Here is a 20,499-nt window from a genome sequence, read left to right on the forward strand (position 1 = left end):
TATCTACATTGATTGTAGTACCACGCATTAAGAACTTAATGTATGTATAAATTTCATTTCGCATGATATTGTATCATGCACATAGACATCAGATGGACACATGTATATCTACATTGTAGTACCACATATCAACAACTCAATGTATATATAAATTTTATTTCACGTGATATTGTATCATGAGCACAGATATCAAGATGGTGATATACTCGTATCACAAAAAGTTATCGTAGATGAAGAGGGATTGATTCTCTAAGGCAACTAATATTTAATCTTTGTGCCAATACCGTCCAATAGAAAGTTATCACGTGTAAAAAAATATACCACTCCTTTAATAAATGATTGTTACGTAGTTATTATCTGTTGGTTTGATGACACGAGATATAGCATTTCCGGCTTTTGATGTTGCTGCGGTGGCCAACAATGAGAAAAAATCTGTGGTAAGGACGAGAGTGTCAATTGGCGGACGGTGAGGATGGAGGAGAGTGTCAGTGTCCATCAGGTGCAATGTCGGGGTGGGATTTGAATTGCATTAAAATGTGGGAGACCGGGGCGTTTTCACTTGGATGTGGTGAGGAGTTTTGTACTGCTGCAAGGTCAGGGTGGGCACCAAATAGCTGCAATTGGATACTAAATGGTTGTATGTCGACATCATGGACGATGTCGTTTCCGTACTGAATGCCAAGATAGTGATACTTCTATTACTAGCCAGTGAGAAGTGGCAAGTAAATTGCCTTTTGAAGGGTACCCGTTGGAGGGCGAGGCAAGACAAGGGCAATACCATGTGAATTGCCTTTTAAAAAGTGATTGATTTTGTGCAAGTTCATCGGTTTGGCAAGGATAAAAGCAAGAACGATTACTATTTACAAACACACACACACACACGTATAAGAAGCCTTTAAAAAAGGGATTCTTATTTTTTTTTAATATATAAAAATAGGATTAGTTATGGGATTTATATCACATCAAACTTTAACAATCCGAATCGTCTATTTTCCAAGTTGCACCTCATAGATCATTCTTACAAAATATTAGCTAAATCGGAAATATTTAAGACATCTAATTGGGTTAAAAAAAATAACGAATACTTTTTTATATAAGAAACAATGAAAATTTATCTTGATAATTAAATAGGCAAATAATTTCGAATTGAATTTTTGTAACGATGATCTATGAATTGAGACTTACGAAATAGACGGTTCAGATCATTAACGTTCGATGTGGAGTGGGGCCCTACACCTAATCCCTATTTAAAAAAAAAATGGGGATCCATTTGCATAAAGGGCCTATATATATTTTAATGCTTTGTAAGTGTGTTGAAATGTATACTTTGTAAGTTGGTTATTTGAACATAAAAATTTATGTTTAACTCTAAAATTTAATTTTAAATACAGAGTAAAGCAAAATATAGCATTACAAACAAATGTAATTAACTAAAAATAGTAAATTGTAGCAATGGTCCCTTAACTTTAACTCAATTTGAGCAATGGTCCCTCAACTAAAAATTCATTACCATTGGTCCCTCAACTTTAACTCAATTGTAGCAATGGTCATTCCAACATAACTTATTTTGACAAAGTTGACAAAGATGATCATAGCTACAAGTTTTGATGAGTTGATGAACTCCAATTGTAGCAATGGTCATTCAAACATAACATATTTTGACAAAATTTTGAAGAAGTTGACAAAAAAGACCATAGCTACATATTTTGATGAGTTGAGGGACCAATAGTAATGAATTTTTAATTGAGGGATCATTACTCCAATTTGATTAAAGTTGAGGGACCAATGCTATAATTTAAAAGGCAAACGAAGAAGCTAGTTCAATATTTATACAATAAAAAAAATTTCCTAGTTTTTTGTATCTTTCTCCCTTCTTCTTTTATTTTTAATTATTAGATTAAGCTTGATCGTTGGATTATTATTATTATTGGATACGATGGTCTAAAACGTGGCACACGACCCAACAATAATTTTTTCAAAATTATTTACAATTGAAACCCAAAGGCCTGGATCATCAGGCTGTTGGAAATCCAATGGCCCTCATCTCGCCACATTAGTCAGCAGTTGGCACAAAATTTGAATCTGTAGCAACAGGGCTCATGCTATTTGAAGCTATTAGCCTATTCGCCTAATATGCGCATTATTTACATGCGTAAAAAAAAAAAAAAATTAAAAAAAGAAAAAAAAAACGTGGTTGACGTTAGCCTTGCCTATCGACGCAAGCCTTGGCTCAAATTGCTCAAACTTGAGGTTAAAGATAGTCTTACCTATCGACGCAAGCCTGGGCTCAAATTGCTCAGGCTTGGGGCTGACGGCAGACTTGCCATCAATTGCCCTCCACAAAAAGGACCCACGGAGGGGATTTTTTGGGCTTTGGGTAACGGATGAACTTGCTCTGTGGGAAGTGGGGCAGTGGCGATTTGGAATTTGACAATAAATCACTTCACATGACATCACATGTGTTAGCAAATGCATTTGCTTCCATTTGCATTGTTAATAAGTGATAACATATATAGTGAGATTCTTATTAAATTCCACACCCCACACTTTGTTAATTTGTTATTTTTTGCAACACCATTATGCGCTTGTTTTTCAGTTATGAGCAATTTTGTTTATGTATACCATCGCTTTTATTTTGTAGACACAATTGTCTCATCATTTTGTTGCAGGTAAAGTTTTTACCAGTGGTAATAATAATCATAATAATACTATGCTAAAGTGAAAATTTTCGCCGACGAAAAGTTATAACATTCTAATGACATTACATTTAATTTATTTCCCTTTACGTTTTATGAATATATGAGCAACAAATTTAATCTCATCTTTAGCATCTTACATGCTTGCTAACACATTTTGACTTTGATGTTGCTTAAATTTTTATTTTGTTTACTAACACATACGAAATTAAAATGTGTATAAGCCTGACATTACAACAGCGCAATATCCAGCAACTAAAAAAAATCAGAAATTATATTGATTAGGGGTAGTTGATAAATTCATTTTCTGACGTAATATTGACCCCTTGATTCATAATTTCTCACACCCATAAATAGCCTAGTTTTCTCGATGTTCATGGGTTAATTTTTCTGTGTGCCTAAAATACAGCTCGATACATAAAGTGTTATAATACAAATATCCAACTACTTGTATTATAAACACTTAATGCATGAGATCATGTTTCCTGCACACTAAAAATTCTCTAATGTCTGCACCAAACATTATTTAAGGAACACCCAAAGCTACACCCATGAGCAGTTTACACATGTATTGGCCCAAGCCCAAAATATTTAAAATCAAACCTAAGCCCAAAGTATTCAGTCCAGTCCCTCAAACCGACCTTCTCCAACACACCAAGGCCCAAGCCAACCACCAAAGCAACCACCACTCCTTCACTCTTTGATCTTTCTTGTTCCTCGCTTCAATGGAGATCTATGAAGCACGGATATGGCGGCGGAGGGATTCGGGAGCGTGAAAACTCAAAGAATCTTGATTTGGGAGCGGCGGAGATTTGCCAATTAACAAATATTAAAACTAATACGACACCGTTATCTATTTATACAAGGTCATCTTCTTCCATACGAGTCTGAAACCTTTCCGCCGTCTTCCCACCGTCGGCAACTGCAAACAAGCGAATGCCATCGGTCGCACCAGTTCGGGACCCAGTTCGGAACAGGATAAGCGTCTGAATGGACCAAACTAAATCGGAGCTGTATTTCAGCCGCTCCACAGCCTCACCAAGCCGTTTCCCAGCCGCATTGAGCCGTTGCAGTTCCTCTGCAAATTGAAGCTCCCGTTCTTCATATAAGGCGATGCTCTGAACGTCGTTTCAGCTTCTGGGTTATGGCGGTTTCGCGGTTGTTCAGGAGTTTTAGCGGCCTACACAAAGCCAATGCCAGAATACAAGCATACCCATTTGGCTACAAGCATAGCAGAGCCTTATCATCGGACTCTTTCAACAATGGAGACGATACGGTGCTTCCGGTTCTGATCGTCGGTGCAGGACCTGTGGGTCTCGTTTTGTCCATACTTTTAACAAAGCTAGGTATGTTCTTGTCCTAACCGACTGTTTTCCAGTCCTTAGGCCTTGTTTGGTTGCCTAGAAAGTGTGGGATGGGTGAATGAAAACTCTATAATGCTCTACTTAGCAATTTTTAATATTTTCACCTTCAAAGATGCATACTTTATTATTTTTCTTTCAAAAAAAGTAATTATAATCAAATTGTCTGTAAAGGGAGTAGTAAGTTCGTGTTGTCGAATTTTCGGTGCAAATGCAGTGCTATTACTCTTTTTAATTTGAAATCATGCTTGAGATTTTCTGGAGGTGTTTGGAATAATGTGAAACTTCTTGTTGGAAGTAAAAAACTTTCCGCTTCTTTTGCAAGAAATTTTATCAGATGAAATGTACTAGGTCTTGTTTACTTGAGACATAATCATGCATTGTATCATTTTGCAGGGGTCAAATGTTCGGTTGTGGAGAAGAGCAAAACTTTCTCGAATCATCCGCAGGCGCACTTCATCAACAATCGATCCATGGAGGTTGGTTTTCATGTTTGGGAGATATAATTAAATTATGAGTTATTTGAGGGATTTCAAGCTTCATTTGAACTTGTGTATTAGTAGGTGTTTCGCAAATTGGATGGCCTGGCAGAGGAGATCCAAAGGTCTCAACCACCAGTAGATTTATGGAGGAAGTTCATATATTGCACTTCGCTCTATGGTTCAATTCTTGGGTCGGTCGACCATATGCAACCCCAAGGTGCATTTGACCTATTTATTATTCCATTTTTTCCTTACTTGGCACACAGCTTTTAGGTCTTATTTATGGGATTTTGAGATTAGACAACAAGAAATTCTAATTATTTGAGATATTCCATACAATGACCATTCCCATGTATCCAAAATTTTCAAACATTTATAAATATACTTTAGGATTTGGTATGTTAGCAGTTTCATTTTGATTTCACTTTGTCTCAGATTTTGAGCAAGTCATCAGCCCGGTCTCTGTTGCACACTTCTCACAGTACAAACTGATTAGGTTACTACTTAAGCAGCTTGAAAATCTCAGCTTCAAGTTCTGTACAACTGACGGGTTGGAAGGCCTCAACCATGGAACCTTTCAGGAAAAGCAACTATTAATGGGGCATGAGTGTGTTTCCATCAAAGCGAGTGAAGATTTTGTTTCTGTGACTGCATCTTTTCTCAAGGATGGGAAGCGTATGGAAAGGAATATCAGATGTAATATACTTGTTGGTACAGATGGAGCTGGAAGTACTGTACGTAAGCTGGCTGGAGTGGATATGAGAGGTGAAAGGGACTTGCAGAAGCTTGTGAGTGTCCATTTCTTGAGCAAAGTTCTTGGGAAGTATTTACTCAGTGAGAGACCTGGCATGCTGTTTTTCATCTTCAATACTGAAGCTATAGGGGTCCTTGTTGCTCATGATCTCGAGCAAGGGGAATTTGTATTACAGGTATTGCAGGCTTTAAAATTGTTTTTGTAAACAAGTTTGGGGGTGTAAATGTGAAATTGCACTAATTATCTCTCGTCGTCTTGCAGATTCCGTTTTATCCACCTCAGCAAAACCTTGAAGATTTCAGTCCCCAGGTATTTTCTTTGCAGATAAGTTAATTTAATGGAAATTGTTCTACTTGATCTCATGACTGACACTAAGTTTAAGGGCATATTCTTGTGGCTATGATGAGATTATCCTTCTTCATTGTGGGTAATTGCTCAGTTTAAAGGTTTTAAAGTTTTGTAGATATGTGAGCAAATAATCTTCAAGTTGGTTGGTCGAGAGCTAGGAGACATAAATGTGATTGACATAAAACCATGGGTTATGCATGCTGAAGTTGCGGAGAAGTTTCTAAGTTGTGGCAACCGAATAATACTTGCTGGCGATGCTGCTCATCGGTTCCCTCCTGCCGGGGGGTTTGGTTAGTATTTTTTTTTTGTTATGCGAATAAGGGAAACTCGCCTGGGATTAATCATTCAAATGAGTTTAGGCCTTTTATGTGATTTATACAGGAATGAATACTGGAATTCAGGACTCTCATAATCTTGCATGGAAAATAGCTTCGGTAGTAAAGGGTATTGCACCGTCTTCAATACTTAATTCTTATGAAACAGAACGTAGGCCGGTATTCTCTTTATCTCCTTCACTTCTATTCTTTAACTTTAATGTGAAATTAGAATGGATCTTAATCATCAAAATTTGCATTTTTTTCCAGATTGCCGTTTTCAATACAGAACTTAGTATTGAGAACTTCAAAGCAGCCATGGCTGTTCCTGCTGCACTTGGTCTTGATCCAACTGTTGCAAACTCAGGTAAGCCAATCTACCATTACTTTATTGCATGACGAGCTATTTTCCTTGTTTGTTGGAGACATGTCATTACTAATTTCCTTTGCAGTACATCGCGTCATAAATGAGGGGGTTGGTTCCATTTTACCATCTGAATTACAGAGGGCCATATTGGATGGAATTTTCACGATAGGTCGTGCCCAGCTATCGGAATCTCTTTTGAATGAAAACAATCCACTTGGGTCGTCAAGGCTTGCTAATCTAAGGCGCATATTTGAAGAAGGAAAGAGCCTCCAACTCCAGTTCCCGGCAGAAGATCTTGGTTTTAGGTATCACATTATTCAAGCTGCTTTAGATTCAAAGTCTTGGAGCTTGACTTGAGATTAACTTGAGATCAATTTAGGTATCTAGAAGGTGCACTTATCCCTGATAGTGATGGTGGAATGAGTGCTCCAGAAGGACCTACTGGTCGCCGGAGGGACTATGTTCCTTCTGTGGTTCCAGGTGCAAGGCTCCCCCACATGAACGTGAGGATATTGTCAGATACCTCAAGTGAGGTATGTTGCTATTGTTTTCTTTCAAATGTTTACATAATATATGTCTTTTTGCTGTTGTTGCCAATTGTTTTCTTTTCCTCTTGTGGTGAAATCATCTCGGTCTGTGTTGGCGGGTTGTGGCTCCATAAGCCACGAAGCTTTATGTTTTAGTTCCCAAGTAAAAGTAATAACGCAAGCAACAACTTCTTTATGCCATAGTGTCAAAACAGATTTGTAGAAGATTAACTGTATTTCCAATTTTCATTCACCTCAATGGTGTATTCTTCTGTAGGTTACTATTTCTACACTGGACCTTATACCTGGAGACAAGCTCGAGTTTCTCCTCATTATATCGCCAACAGAGCCGTCTTACCGTCTTGCTCATGCTGCATTCAAAGTGGCCGAGGAATTAAAAGTTTCTGCAAGGGTGTGTGTGTTGTGGCCTGCCGGCAGTGTTAAAGGAGTCGAAGTAAAAAGTAAGGCATCATTGGCACCCTGGGAGAATTACATTGACCACGAGAATTACATTGACCTCGTGGAAGTTAAAAAGTCACCGAATTCGTCATCGTGGTGGGATATCTGCCAAATGACTGACAAAGGAGCCATCTTAGTTCGACCGGATGAGCATGTTGCTTGGCGTGTGAAGTCAGGGGTTGTCCGTGACCCTATAACGGAAATGAGAAGGGTATTCTCGGCTACTCTCGGCGTAAAACCACATACTAAAGATCAAGAAACTGACACATGACATTTGTTATCGAAATAAAACCACATACTAAAGATCAAGAGACTTGACACATGACATTTGTTATCGAAATAAAAGTGATCTTGATGTGCAGAGTAACGTATTAGGTTTGTCGTAACATTCGACATTTTGCAACAGAATATATTTTTATGTATGTCACTTTGCAATCAAGTAAGCTATGTTCTTTCTCTCTCTGTCTCTGTCTCTCTCTCTCTCTCTCTGTGCACCGTACAAGTTGTAAAGGAGAGAGGGAGTGAGATTCAAAAAGATAATAAGAGGGCCAACTCAGAAAGACTCCAACATGATACAATCAAAATGGTGAAGGGACAATCAGAAGCTCCATTTGAATTAGACAAACAAATCTTCAACTTCGCCCATCTTATCTCCAATCTTATATCTTCAAAATCTAGTATTATCCTTCTATAAGTTGAGGGGAGTGATTTTTGTACATCTTTTTTTATTTTTTATTTATCTTTAGACACTCTTAACGATGGTCCTTGATTCTTGTATTATATAAAGAAATAATTTAATATATAAAAGAACGAATGGTGTCCATAGGGTGAAAACATGTGTGCAGAAATCATTTCCCGTAGTTAATTCCAATTGCTTCCTTAGTTGAATTGTTTTCAATTCTTCTTGGATGGTGAATTGGTTACCTCCCAACGCTTCGGGATGTGCAAACATGCTTACCTTTTTTCTTCACGGGAGGGAAATCTGAACTTAGGGAGAGAAACATCATGTAACTCGTCTGAAATTGCATATAAAATAAAGGTACTTTTGATGAAAGTGCTTTTAGAATCAACCCTTGGTAAAAATACAAGTGAATCATGACATAACACTTAAGGTGCTTTTGGAATCCCAAAACAATTTCACCAAAAACGGTTTCAGTCATTTTAAAAACACTTCTAAACGAGTTGCACATAATTACAAGGTACAACGTGATAGTCTCCGCTCTCAAATTTGAGGAGATTTTAGTTTTGACGCAATTGAATGTATGAATGAGTGGCAACTTTTGGCATTATAAAAGTAAAGTTCTACTTTATGCCTTGCTTGGATTACAAAGGCAAATATGGACCTTTACGTGAGGTAGTACCAAAGCAAAATATGGTCATCTTCAGTCAACCGAGCATGGTACTAATCGTCTCAACAAGACCGTTTCGTCGCTAAAAACACTTTTAAGTCAATCAAATTACATCTTGCAAACAATTGTTTTTTTACAGAATGAAGACATGCTAACTGAATTGTAGACAAGAAGGCCTATGTCTTCAACGTTGGGGGAAATACCGCGTATGAAGATGGATCTGCAATTCGCAATCCAAATGTATATCAGATGTGGCACTAAGAGATGATACCACAATATCAGTATCTATGTGGGTGTAAACCACTCCAGGATCATGTTGTATGACTGATTGTTATAGTAATCAAATAGCCCATGCATGCTGTGACAATTCCAAGCAAACTGCCGGCAACAACCTGTCAAACAGGAACAAGGATCATCATAAAAAAAGGTTTCTTTTCATCAAAGTTTTACGGTATCCTATACTCGTAGATACATCATCCATTAAATAATTTTAAGAGCACATACTAATGCAATATAGAGACCTGAGGAGGGGTGTGGCCGAGAAGCTCACGTAGTGGTCTGCTCTCAGCCAAAGGATGTTCAGCAGGGAGTTCATATACAATTTGATTCAAAACCTGAAGAATATTCATATCCAATGTTAATGCATAAATAACCAAATCAACCAAAATTTGAATATGATACTCATAAAGCTGAATTTTATGAGAACATGATGAAAAACATGGCATTCAGACATCAAAGTTTCGACGAAGTTAATTCTTAGACAGAGTATTGATAAGAAACTCAAGAAAACGAAGGAAAGGGTGGGAAAGAGCTCAAAGAGATCCAGGAGATCAAAAACATCAAACCTCTGCTTGGCGTCCAGCCTGTAGTCTTACACCGGTTGCATCATACATCACCTGCCACCAAATTTTCTACATTAGAGATATCCTATTGACTTGTACAATCTAAAAAACATGATAACAACAAATCTTTATCATTCATTTTCAAATGTTTTTGTCACTGAATATATAGATATGTGGATACACATATTCAGCTGGATTGATATAAAATTCAGTTCAACATAAGCCCAAACGACAACTTCACACTTTAAAAAGTAAACAAATTGCTGAAAGAAGTAAGGCCAAATGCTAGCTGCAAAATGCTGCAGAAAGAAGTGAAGGGTCTTACCACACATGCTAAGATCAATGCAATTGCAAAGAGTGATCCACCGACGCCTTCTTGGAACCCAATGGCTGTAGCAATAGCAGTAACAGTCGCCGAATGAGATGAAGGCATTCCACCGGATCCAAGAAGTTGCTTGAAATCCCATCTTCTTTCCTTGTACCTGCAAATCTATCAAGGTTTAAGAACTCTTAGGATAAAATAATAATACCAACAATCACAAAAGGAAAGAACAACTTCCCATAAATAATTTCTTCACAGAGGCTCAATTCCATATACCAATCTCACGGGAGTCAAATTACCATTGTAACATCGAAATGTGGCCAATATTTTACAGGAATCAAATTACCATACAAGCATGTTTTGATTAAAGATTACGTTTTTCTAAGCAAGAATCAAGATCTGGGAAAAACCCAAATGTCAACTAAAAAAATTCAACAATTTTATTTCGGGTACATTGAATGATTGAAAAGGTCAATAAAGAACAAGATCATGCAGCAACGCAAAAACCCAAAAATTGAGGAATTGGGTCGGATCCAAATTCGGAGAAATGGTTGCAAAAGGGAGAGAGAAAAGTACCAGGAGGTGAATAACTTAATGAATTGGGCAATGGAAAAAGCTACGAGAGCAGAGAGGAGAGGGTAGTTCGTGAAGATTGAGGACGATGATGCCGCCGCCGCCGCCTCAACCATCGCGCTTTTATTGCTTTCTTTGTCCAATTCTTCGAACGCGATTGCAAATTCTAAAAGGTAAAATCAAAACCCAAATTCTGAAAAACCTGCAAAATCTGAAATCTTCGTTTGTTTGTTTCGCGGGAGGGAACGCGAGCGTGACGTGATAATTAAGGGAGGACAGAGGACTGACCGATTCCACAACGTTCTACGGCGTTTTGTTTGAAAACAAAGGAAGGTGGTCGGAGTCTCAGAGGTGGGAGGTGGATTCTTCTTCTTCCGGCTAGAGGCTACAACCAGAAGCAGCTATGACTACGAGCAATGGCGTATTTTTGGTTGATTTATAACTAACGGTCTTTGCCTCTTTCTTTTATTTATTTATTTATTATTTATTATTTAACTGAATATGCCTCTTTGTTTGTGAAACATTTTGGTAGAATATACCCAAATCCCAAGGTGGCATAATATGGCTTCCCCCTTCTAGGTTTTTTAATCTTTAGAAGGATGAAGAAGGAATGAGTGTTTGAGTTGTACAATACAAGTTTCATAAATTCGGATTCTTGTAGATCGTTTAAATGGCTTGAATCTGTGACATTTTAATCATAAATTAGCAACATTTTTATCATACTAAGGCTTGTTCTTGTTCTAATAATTTACAGTGTTTTCTAAATTTTAGTTTCTTCTATGGCTTAAATGCTTAATTATCTTTTTTTTTTTTATATTGGTTGAGGAGTGCAGGTATGTTATTTGACCAATTTTTTATAGACTGTATATTTCACAAAAGAAAAAAAAAATCTAACATTAATATTGGAGAATTATCTGTAGAACTTTCACATAAGAAGTTTAATGTTACAATCGATCGCTATTTATTAATCATGATGCCATTGACAACATGTAAATTATTCGTTTTAAAAAGTTCAATTATAATTAGTATTTGTGAAATATTACTTTGGAGAAGCTCGTGATATGTCTCATAAACAATGATAACAAACACATTTACCTTTACACAAACAACTCATCCTCGTAATTAACTAACGTCTTTCTCATATTGCATCCTTAATAATAAAGAAAGTTGACCTCGACTATCGGTTTGTTTTCAAATTTAATGGCTTAACAAAATTGTACCTAGTTTTAATGTTGTGTGCTAGTCGTGATCTATTGACTTAATCTAGGGTGTGAACGTAGAGGTTTTAGTCTAACAACCAAATAGCTATCACACTTTTCCTCAAAGGGTTTAGGAAATCACTTTTTCTGAAGGGTTGGGAGTTAGTACTAGCTAGGGCTCAAACTTCTTGAATGGTTAGTACTACCAATATATAGCAACCCAAAACAAAACAAAATGGCCGAACCACAAAGTGAAGAGATTTCCAGTGCACTTGGATCTGCTCATTTTCGTCAAGAGAACGGAAATCACCTTGTTTCCTACTCCTAGTCCAACAACAACCATAGTAAATGGGAGGTACTTGAACAGCATCAAATAATATATAGGCTTCCGATGATTATTGTCTGGTGTTGCTCAAGTCCCTCTTGTTTGCTATGGTTGTCGGACTAGTAGTGGAGTGGGAAACAATGTGACGGCATAGTTTACGTTTCTTTCTCTACTTTTGTACATGAAAGTCATCGACAATGACAACAAACACCTTCCCCACACACAACCTACTCCCGGAGCTCACATCACATCCTTCTGAAAAATTTGTTTTGCCTACTAAAACGCAAATTTTTTGGTGTAACTTGGGTATATCCCTCTCTCTGTTTCTATGATTTTTATGCCTGATGGAGAGGAGATATATCCCGTTCACAAGGAAGAATCTCTGTCTCTCTTGTGTGTCTTGGGCATGCGAGTGACATGGCATCGAAGTCTCAACTCGAGAATCTTTCCACCAGAAGGGAGTGAAAGATATGAGTAGCTTACTGCTTACCTGCCATAACTGAGTTTCTGTCGGCGAAGAGTCATCAGTGAGTTCTGTGCTGGTGGGAGAAAAAAAAAATGTTCTCTTTTTCTTCTGTACTTTGTTTATCCGATCCCTAACTGCATGAATAAACTCATTAAGCATGAGTTGGTTTGAAACATGTTTCTTGGTGTAATCTCGTATTCAACTGCTTTGTGTGATCAAAACCGCTGATTAGACTCACTTTTTCAGAATTGCAGCAACAACAACATCATTTGCAGCAAGCAAAGCTGGGGATGTCTGCATTCGTGCAAGTACCGCCATATTCAACCATCAATTGGTCAGTTTTGTGACAATAATTCGAAGTTAAATCTTGGGGAATTAGAAACCTCAAAACATTTTTGCTACCTGCATTATGAAAATTCAAGGTGCACGTTACATTCAACGCTGGAAGTAAATGCAAATATCGTACTTCACCCAACTCCAATTGTGTTAGAACTGTGAGCATCACCTGCCAAAACAAATACAATCAATAAATCATTTTAGTGCATGACCTCTTCTTTCATATCAAACTTGCGAGGTGCAGTTTACCAATGAACAAATTTTCCCACGCGATTTCTCATCACCGGTGAATACTTGACAGTTGATAGAGGAATTTGTTTACCATATATTCATCTGCTCCATCACTGAAAGTGAGAACACAATACATAAAACTGTGAACATTCTAAACCTATGCAAGCCTTTGAGAAAATTGAATTAACAGAAGATGTTACATATTTAACTACCTAAACATAAGACTGCGGAGTTTGAAATATGTGCTCTCATCATAACAAAGATGGCAATTGGACAACCTCCCATCCCGTCTCGTCCAATCTCCTACACAATTTTTACCATTCATTTTGTTAACAAATCTAATATGAAGAAGCTTTTGAAAAAATACAGTGGTTTTGAAGAATCTTCCACCTGCACATACTCCTCCAAGCTTTCTGGCAAGGTGTTATGAATCACCTGAAAAAGATGATACCGCTGAGGTGACTCTAGTTAGCATTTTACGATAATGTTGTTAGATTTTTATCATTTCTACTTATTACAATATCAAATTAGAAAGAATTTGGCACAGCTCTTATAGGCTGAGCCATCTGCAAGGTGAGGCCGGCCAACTTCTTCATGTTCATGTTGTCTGGTACAACCCCATCTTCCAGCTTCCAGTCAAATGAGTTGACAAGTGAAAAATGTATGAATGGGATCGTAAATTGTACTGAACGAGTCAAAATTCAAAACTAAAATGGTTATTAGACATGCTGTAAAGTAGTGAATGGTTAGAAGGTAACAAACAAACCAGAAGCTTATGTTTAATTTGTAGCCTGTCCATATCCTCATTGCTCACTTCACTGATGGTCAAGAGAGAATCCAACATATCATTACTTGTGACATAATCATTCGATTTTCTCGATTCCCACCTTTGTGTAATAATTTGATCAAAGAGCCGATCCATCTTGCGGAAACGATTAGGGGGTCAAGTATCCTAAGCAGAGGAAAATAGTCCCCAAAGTTTGACTTCTCTGTCTCTTCCATTATACTCCACACCATGTCCTTGAACTCTCTAGCCACCTCACTCCTCGGTTCAGCTAAATCGATCGAGAAAATGGTATGCGAAAACAAATTGAGCGTGGTTTTGAAACCAGGCCTTTCAATTTCTACCACCTTACCTTTCACAACGCTTTCATTGACGTCGGCTATGAGCTCCTGCACTTTTAGGTGACCAATGGCTTGGTTGGCATCAAGGATTTTCATGGCAAACAATTGGTTGTTGCATATTTTGCGGAGGTTTCTCCATTTCGCGGACAACAGTGTCCAGGGCAAGCTGTCCTGGTGAAGGCCGCATGCTTGGATTGCGTCATGGATGGTTCGGTTGCACAAGAATTTGTCTTGGGTTTGGAGGACTCCTTTGGCCACGGTTGATGAAGATACTACAACCGTGGTTTTTTGTCCGAGTTGCAGGTCAATGACAGGGCCACAGCGTTGTGCAAGGTTAGTGAGAGAGAGATGGGGTTTATTGCCAAGCTGTAAGAGGTTGCCAGTGACGGGAAATGGCTTTGGCCGAGGTGGAAGAACAAGCCTTTTGGGGCCGGATATGAAAGCTTGAATCGATAAATACAAGAGAAAGTAAAGACATGGGATTAAGATACAAGAACTCAACAAATCCATCTCTGATCAGTGTCTAAGTGCAGACTCACCAATTGACACAAAACTTGAATTTACACCTTTTCCCTTTGTAGTTGAAACTTAAAACTTAGAGAGAGGCTACAAAAGTTTTTTATATTCAGGTATGAGATACATGCACTCCCATTGTCTCAGCTGTTTCATTAGTACAGAACGCTAAAGTAACAGTATACCAATTGTTGGAAAAATTAATTAGTGGTGAGATAAGGATTAGGTTCCTTTCCTAATATGATTAGATTGCTTTCCTAATCTTCTAAGGTTTGACATTAGTTTCCTATTTGTTGTAGATGTGTCATCACAAGTGTTATCCATTACCCTCCAGCAAACCCTTCGTTGACATGTCAGCCAGTTGGTCAGTGCTAGAGACATGGTGGAGGATCAAATCCTTCCTCTGAACACGCTCCCGTACTAAATGGACATCAACCTCTACATGTTTGGTATGGTCATGAAAAACTAGATTGTGCGTGACAATAAAATATTACTATTGGTATTACTTTGTTCGATATTAAGGATATCTCAAGTTTGAATTTCTCCTTCTATTTATAATAGTAAAGCGTACCTAAAATAAGAAGAAAAGAAAACTTCCATTGGCAAAATGAGGCTTTATTCTCCCTTTGCTACAATATTTGGTATATTTGGGTTATTTTACATAAGCCTTGCCGTATCTTTTAATCCAAACAAAAAAAAACACCCACATAAATATAAAATTACAAGTTAAAAGTTAATACTATTAACCATATCAAATTAGGACTTTTTTCGGCACAGCTCTTAGAGGATGAGCCATCTCTAAGGTGATGCCAAACTTCTCCTCCATGTTCATGTTCTCTGGTGTAACTTCATCTTCAAGCTTCCAATCAAATGAGTTAATAAGTGAACCCAGCATCAAGTGTAGCATCCGCATCGCCAATGGCAGGCCTGGACATATTCTCCTCCCTCCACCAAACGGAATAAGCTCAAAATTCTTGCCTAAAACATCGATTTGATGATCTAATCCGAAAAACCTCTCCGGTGCAAATGAGGTTGGGTTGTCCCAAATGAAGGGGTCTCTGCCTATAGCCCATGCATTGACCAGCACTTGTGCACCCTTTGGGACAACGTACCCGCAAATTTCCACATCTTGTTTGGCTTTTCGAGGGATTAGAAATGGAACGGCCGGGTGCAACCGGAAGGTCTCTTTGATTATTGCTTGTAAGTAAGGGAGTCGAGCAATGTCCGATTCCTCAACTGGTTTTCCTTTGCCAATGACTTGCTCTAGTTCCTCATGCGCTTTCGACAGTTTTTCCGGGTTGCGTAGTAGTTCAGCCATTGCCCATTCCAGTGTGGCTGAAGTTGTATCCGTGCCCGCAACAAATAGAGCCTATATATACACATATTGCAGCAATACAACAATTAAATAATGGAATCCCAAATTTTAATGAACAAAATGATAACTGAAAAACCAAAATGATTATCAAACGAACCCTAAAATATCAAATATGAGTTGCTTGAAATCAGAAAACTGACCACAAACAGATGTTCAATCAAGAGCTTGTCCATATCCTCATTACTCACTTCACTGATGTCCAAGAGAGAATCCAACATATCATAACTTGTGACATAATCGTTCGATTTTCTTAATTCTAACCTTTGCGTAATCATTCGATCAAAAAGCAAATCAATCTTGAGGAAATGCTTGATAATGCGCCGTCGAATGCCTTGGGGGTCAAGTTTCTTAAGCACAGGAAAATAGTCCCCCAAGTTTGGCTTCCCTGACTCTTCCATCAAACCCCACACAATCTCCTTGAACTCTCTGCCCATCTCACTGCTCGGGTCAGCTAAATCTACCGAGAAAACAGTACGCGACAGCAGATTGACTGTCGTCTTAAAAGCGGCCCTCCCAATTTCTACCGCCTTACCTTTCACAATGCTTTCATTGATATCCGCGACGAGCTCCTGCACTTTCAGGTGACGGTTGGCTTGGTTGGCATCAAGGACTTTCGTTGCAAACAATTGGTTGTTGCATATTTTACGGAGGTTTCTCCATTTCTCTGACACCGGTATCCAGGGCAAGCTGTCCTGGCGGAGGTCGCAAGCTTGAACTGCGTCAGGGACGGTTCGGTTGCACAAGAACTGGTCGTGGGTTCGGAGGACCTCTTTTGCCATGGTTGATGAAGAAACTACAACCGTGGTTACTTGTCCGAGTTGCAAAGAAATAATGGGGCCGTAGCGTTTTGAAAGGTTAGTGAGAGAGAGATGGGGTTTGTTGCCGAGCTCCAAGAGATTACCAATGATGGGAAATGGCTTTGGTCCAGGTGGAAGCAGAAGCCTTTTGGGATCGGATCTGAAAGCTTGAGCTGAGAAATACAAGAGAGAGAGAAGACATGGGATTATCAAGCAATAACTCAAGAAATCCATCTGTGAGTCGAGACACAACTTGAATCTACAACCTTCTCTCTTTTTAGTTGAAAATTTGAGAGGGAGCCAACTAGTAGAGAGAGACGTGTTGCTGTAATCAATGCGCCCTTGTGCTTATTTTTTATCTTGGCAAGTGGTTCCTTCTAATTTGTTTATGTATGTGCAGTGATCCGGATCTTTTTTTCCTAATCCATCAAGTCTGAGGATCCGGATTATTAAAATTTGATCAAACGGCTACATATAGAGGTCCACTTTAAAAGTTATAATAATTTTAGCTGTTGGATCAAATTTCAATAACCCTAATCCCTAAACTTGGTAGATTAGAAGGAAGGGATCTGGAGAAGATTCATTTTCGGTTGTCGAATATTCTGCACGGGAAAAGGACTGTGGCTTCTCTCTGATCACTCTAACAACGCGACACTTGTCCATCAACCTGCACACCTTAACTGTATTAACTCCTCTGTCATCTCCTAAGTTTGTAAAATGAACCGACAAAAAAGCCATGAGGCTGCTGCGAGTGGGAGTGTAAATTGGAGCGTCTGGTGAATGTATATTGGAGCAGCAACTTGGCTGCCGGCGTTTTCCATCCCAGATACAAGACAAACCAAAGGACACAAAAAATCTACGTAAGTAGAAAAATTGGACAAAGTCCATTATTTACTGGTTTACAACAAATCAATCAAACTCAAAAACAAAAAAAATGCAAAAAGCATGAACCTTGATTCAAAAGAATAAATCATTTCTAGTCATGTACGCAAGTTTCACACAAAGCTTGAGTACTGCGCAAATAATAATTTTCTCGTTTATTTTAATTTTTAATTTTGCGCATTGCGTTTGAGTTGAAAAAAAATAGGTCTACCCAACCCAAACCAGAGTAAACTCCAATGTCCGATCTGAATACTTCAAGACTCCGGTCGTCAATGGTCACATTGGTCAGAGATAAATCTTAGATGTCGTCGGGTTGACTTACATCAACAACCAAGAAGGTCTTCTCTTGTAAATCCCAAAAGAAATCATAAGACAAACATATACTGATTATGCGGCTTCGTCGACGTCAGCAAGAAGGGGAGTTGGCAAGACAAATGCTAGAGATGATTGATTTATTGATTTTTTTTTTCGTATTTGGGAGATAACAAAGAAGTTAACACAGTTAACGTGCATAAGTAAGTGGACAAATGTCGCGTTTCTAGAGAAGCTGCCGAGAGCCACAACCCATAAGATTTGAAATCTGATAAGAGTAATACAAGGTAAACTAAATTTAGAAACTAAATGATGTGTCACCAATAAGAAATAAGCACGTTAATCAACACTTGAGTAATAATCCAATAATTAACTCTCATGTCATTTAGATTACAAAATTTAGTCTACACATTTAGTCTTTCTAGCATTACCCATCTGATAAGGGTACCCACAAAATTGACCCAAGAAAAATAGGATACCTTTCAAAATGGTTTAGTTTTACTTATATTATGCTTTCTGGAATTCTATTTAGTCTCACTTTACTCATTGAAACTTAAAAGTCATCACTTTGCTTACTGGAACTCGATTTCGATCTCACTTTGCCCCCTGAAACTTAAATGACACGCCCTGATCTCGATGTTTGTGGGACATCGGGATGGTCACGTGCTGGCCGACACCCGAAGGTGACGCAAGCCATTTACGAATTCAAATGCTGAGAACATGTGTTCACATGCATGTAAATTTCGCTAGAATACTAATATAATAAAAAAAATTTCAATTGCAACAATGAAAACATAATGATAGTGCATGACATGTTCAGAGCATACATCTAGTACAGAGTACAAGCAGAATGTAAGATAGAGAAGTGCTATTACAATAGATGTTAAGCAGAGAGAATAGCATGATGTCACAGGTCGGGGAAAGCATTGTAGTGCGAGTCGTAATCCTCGCTCCTATGTCCTGAGGGGGCACAAAACAAACATGAGTGTACCAAGTTGATATATATATAAAATACTGAAACAGTTATCAACATACTAACCCCCAAAGTTTTATGAAAACTCAATAGCATAATCAGTAATAAGTTTTTCTGAAAACCCTAGCATGCCATAAACCTTTCCAGAAACATATCTCATATACAGTGGGCTAAATAGTGATATCTAGTAACGATATATCCTGGCCCAATGTTAGCTCCATGTCTCTGCGCCCGTAGCCAGAGATTATTTCTCCTGGCCCAATGCTAGCTCTATGTCTCTCGGCCCGAAGCCAGAGATTATTTCTCCTGGCCTGCAACCAACAACCATAATCCTCGCCCTTGGCGGTATAGTGACCACTAGATAAGCACAAAACCATTGAACATAGACTTTCCAAACATATATTTATATATATATATATATATATATATCTCAAAAACATCTTCATAGTATAAAGTCATCTATCATCTATACTATAAAGAAGTGTGCAAAAGCATGTTCATAAGCAGTATAATTCATTCATCATCTATACTACAAAAAACATGAGTTCGATAAAATAGTATAAAACTCACAAATCCAGTCAAATAGTATCGCATCAAAAGAAAATTGAATTTTCAAACGTTGTATAACATATTTAAAAAAATAGCAAAAAAAATTCCTGGGTTTCATCTCTCCGATTCCGACCCCTCTTTCCCATTTCTCTCTAATCTTTGTCCATACATTGATTCATTCTCTCGCCATCTCTAGCCACCTTATCATTAATTCCATTGGTTTTGCTTTTTCCTATGTTCTTATGCAATTAATGGAGGTGGCTGATGAAGAGAAGATGATTTTTTGTTCTTTTTTACTATTAATTTATTTCAGAGAAAATTTGACATATTACTAATTATGAATTTTAAATAAATGAACTTATTCTAAAAACAAGGCAATGTAGAGCGAATTTTGAGTTTTAAGGAGTAAAAAGACGAGTTTTGAGTTTCGGAGAACAAAGTGGGATCAAAATCGAGTTATAGGGAGTAAATTGGCTTTTGAGTTTCATGAAGCAAAGTGTATTAAAATCGAGGTTGCTGTTTTCAACAGTTAACTCTATCGGGGTTGCTTAATTTCATCGATGGGCTGTGGTCAAGCTGCGGAGATGAGAGGAGAAACTAGATACTGCATTGTTGAGACCAGTGCGCATGGATATGCACATTCACATGCCCTACTGCACACCAAGTGGATTCAAGATCCTTGCTTCTAACTACCTTGGAACAAAAACTCACCATCTCTTCGACGAAATTGAAGAATTCTTAAAGCAGTTGGAGGTGACTCCTGCAGAGATTGCAGTTGATGAAAAGGGTAGATGCCGATAAGGACTTGTTGCATTCCTCAAAGAACAAGAAAACCATGAACTGCAATGCAGAAGCCAAGATTGAAGAAACAAAAGAAGACAACGAATAAGAGAAATAATGCTTGGAATACAAGTAATAATTCTAAATTATTAATGTGCAATACAAACCAATTGGATTTCCTTCTGTCGCTAACATAAAATGTGAAACCCAGAAGAAAGAAAAAAAAAGTTATCAAACGAGCT

At 38.0% G+C, this 20,499-nt stretch overlaps 3 protein-coding genes and 1 pseudogene across 8 annotated transcripts; 1 reads left to right on the top strand and 3 right to left on the bottom strand.

Moving 5' to 3' along the window:
* The first annotated feature begins 3,316 nt into the window (after positions 1–3,316).
* EMB2421 (FAD/NAD(P)-binding oxidoreductase family protein) lies at positions 3,317–7,669 on the top strand. 2 transcript variants are annotated; one of them, XM_068476919.2, is made up of 11 exons: positions 3,317–4,042; positions 4,454–4,536; positions 4,621–4,756; positions 4,975–5,468; positions 5,555–5,602; positions 5,757–5,931; positions 6,023–6,135; positions 6,226–6,322; positions 6,408–6,627; positions 6,702–6,855; positions 7,127–7,669. In XM_068476919.2, the coding sequence occupies exons 1-11, from the start codon at positions 3,841–3,843 to the stop codon at positions 7,577–7,579; spliced, it is 2,175 nt and encodes a 724-aa protein (XP_068333020.2). In that variant the 5' UTR covers positions 3,317–3,840; the 3' UTR covers positions 7,580–7,669. The 2 variants fall into 2 exon arrangements, with proteins under 2 accessions (XP_068333020.2, XP_068333022.2); XM_068476921.2 differs by having other exon boundaries at positions 3,381–4,042; positions 4,618–4,756.
* Positions 7,670–8,731: 1,062 nt separating this feature from the next.
* Positions 8,732–10,840, bottom strand: LOC137738033 (Acid phosphatase/vanadium-dependent haloperoxidase-related protein). 4 transcript variants are annotated; one of them, XM_068477636.2, is made up of 6 exons: positions 10,683–10,840; positions 10,398–10,560; positions 9,825–9,981; positions 9,503–9,553; positions 9,179–9,271; positions 8,732–9,049 (listed from the first exon to the last, which is right to left on the bottom strand). In XM_068477636.2, the coding sequence occupies exons 2-6, from the start codon at positions 10,508–10,510 to the stop codon at positions 8,969–8,971; spliced, it is 495 nt and encodes a 164-aa protein (XP_068333737.1). In that variant the 5' UTR covers positions 10,511–10,560; positions 10,683–10,840; the 3' UTR covers positions 8,732–8,968. The 4 variants fall into 4 exon arrangements, with proteins under 4 accessions (XP_068333737.1, XP_068333736.1, XP_068333738.1 ...); XM_068477635.2 differs by having other exon boundaries at positions 10,398–10,596; positions 10,683–10,836; XM_068477637.2 differs by having other exon boundaries at positions 10,398–10,605; positions 10,683–10,836.
* A 2,288-nt stretch (positions 10,841–13,128) lies between these two features.
* Positions 13,129–14,652, bottom strand: LOC137736265 (geraniol 8-hydroxylase pseudogene; annotated as a pseudogene). Its single transcript, XR_015955224.1, has 2 exons — positions 13,342–14,652; positions 13,129–13,254 (listed from the first exon to the last, which is right to left on the bottom strand). The product of XR_015955224.1 is annotated as a geraniol 8-hydroxylase pseudogene (transcript).
* Positions 14,653–15,188: 536 nt separating this feature from the next.
* Positions 15,189–17,058, bottom strand: LOC137735878 (geraniol 8-hydroxylase-like). Its single transcript, XM_068475231.2, has 2 exons — positions 16,105–17,058; positions 15,189–15,958 (listed from the first exon to the last, which is right to left on the bottom strand). The coding sequence occupies exons 1-2, from the start codon at positions 16,993–16,995 to the stop codon at positions 15,341–15,343; spliced, it is 1,509 nt and encodes a 502-aa protein (XP_068331332.1). The 5' UTR covers positions 16,996–17,058; the 3' UTR covers positions 15,189–15,340.
* Between the last annotated feature and the right edge of the window lie 3,441 nt (positions 17,059–20,499).

The sequence above is a fragment of the Pyrus communis genome, chromosome 13 (genome assembly GCF_041283825.1).
Source record: "Pyrus communis isolate YQ-2024b chromosome 13, ASM4128382v1, whole genome shotgun sequence".
NCBI lineage: Eukaryota > Viridiplantae > Streptophyta > Magnoliopsida > Rosales > Rosaceae > Pyrus > Pyrus communis.

Bases quoted from the DNA above. Each gene is read 5' to 3' on its own strand.
- EMB2421 (XM_068476919.2), top strand. From the start codon at position 3,841: ATGGCGGTTTCGCGGTTGTTCAGGAGTTTTAGCGGCCTACACAAAGCC. The intron at 4,043-4,453 runs GTATGTTCTTGT...ATCATTTTGCAG, and splicing joins CATACTTTTAACAAAGCTAG to GGGTCAAATGTTCGGTTGTG. The intron at 5,932-6,022 runs GTTAGTATTTTT...TGATTTATACAG, and splicing joins CCCTCCTGCCGGGGGGTTTG to GAATGAATACTGGAATTCAG.
- LOC137738033 (XM_068477636.2), bottom strand. From the start codon at position 10,510: ATGGTTGAGGCGGCGGCGGCGGCATCATCGTCCTCAATCTTCACGAAC. The intron at 9,272-9,502 runs GTTTGATGTTTT...AATATTCTTCAG, and splicing joins AGGCTGGACGCCAAGCAGAG to GTTTTGAATCAAATTGTATA. The intron at 9,050-9,178 runs GTCTCTATATTG...CCTGTTTGACAG, and splicing joins TCGGCCACACCCCTCCTCAG to GTTGTTGCCGGCAGTTTGCT.
- LOC137735878 (XM_068475231.2), bottom strand. From the start codon at position 16,995: ATGGATTTCTTGAGTTATTGCTTGATAATCCCATGTCTTCTCTCTCTC. The intron at 15,959-16,104 runs GTCAGTTTTCTG...GTGTATATATAG, and splicing joins TGATTGAACATCTGTTTGTG to GCTCTATTTGTTGCGGGCAC.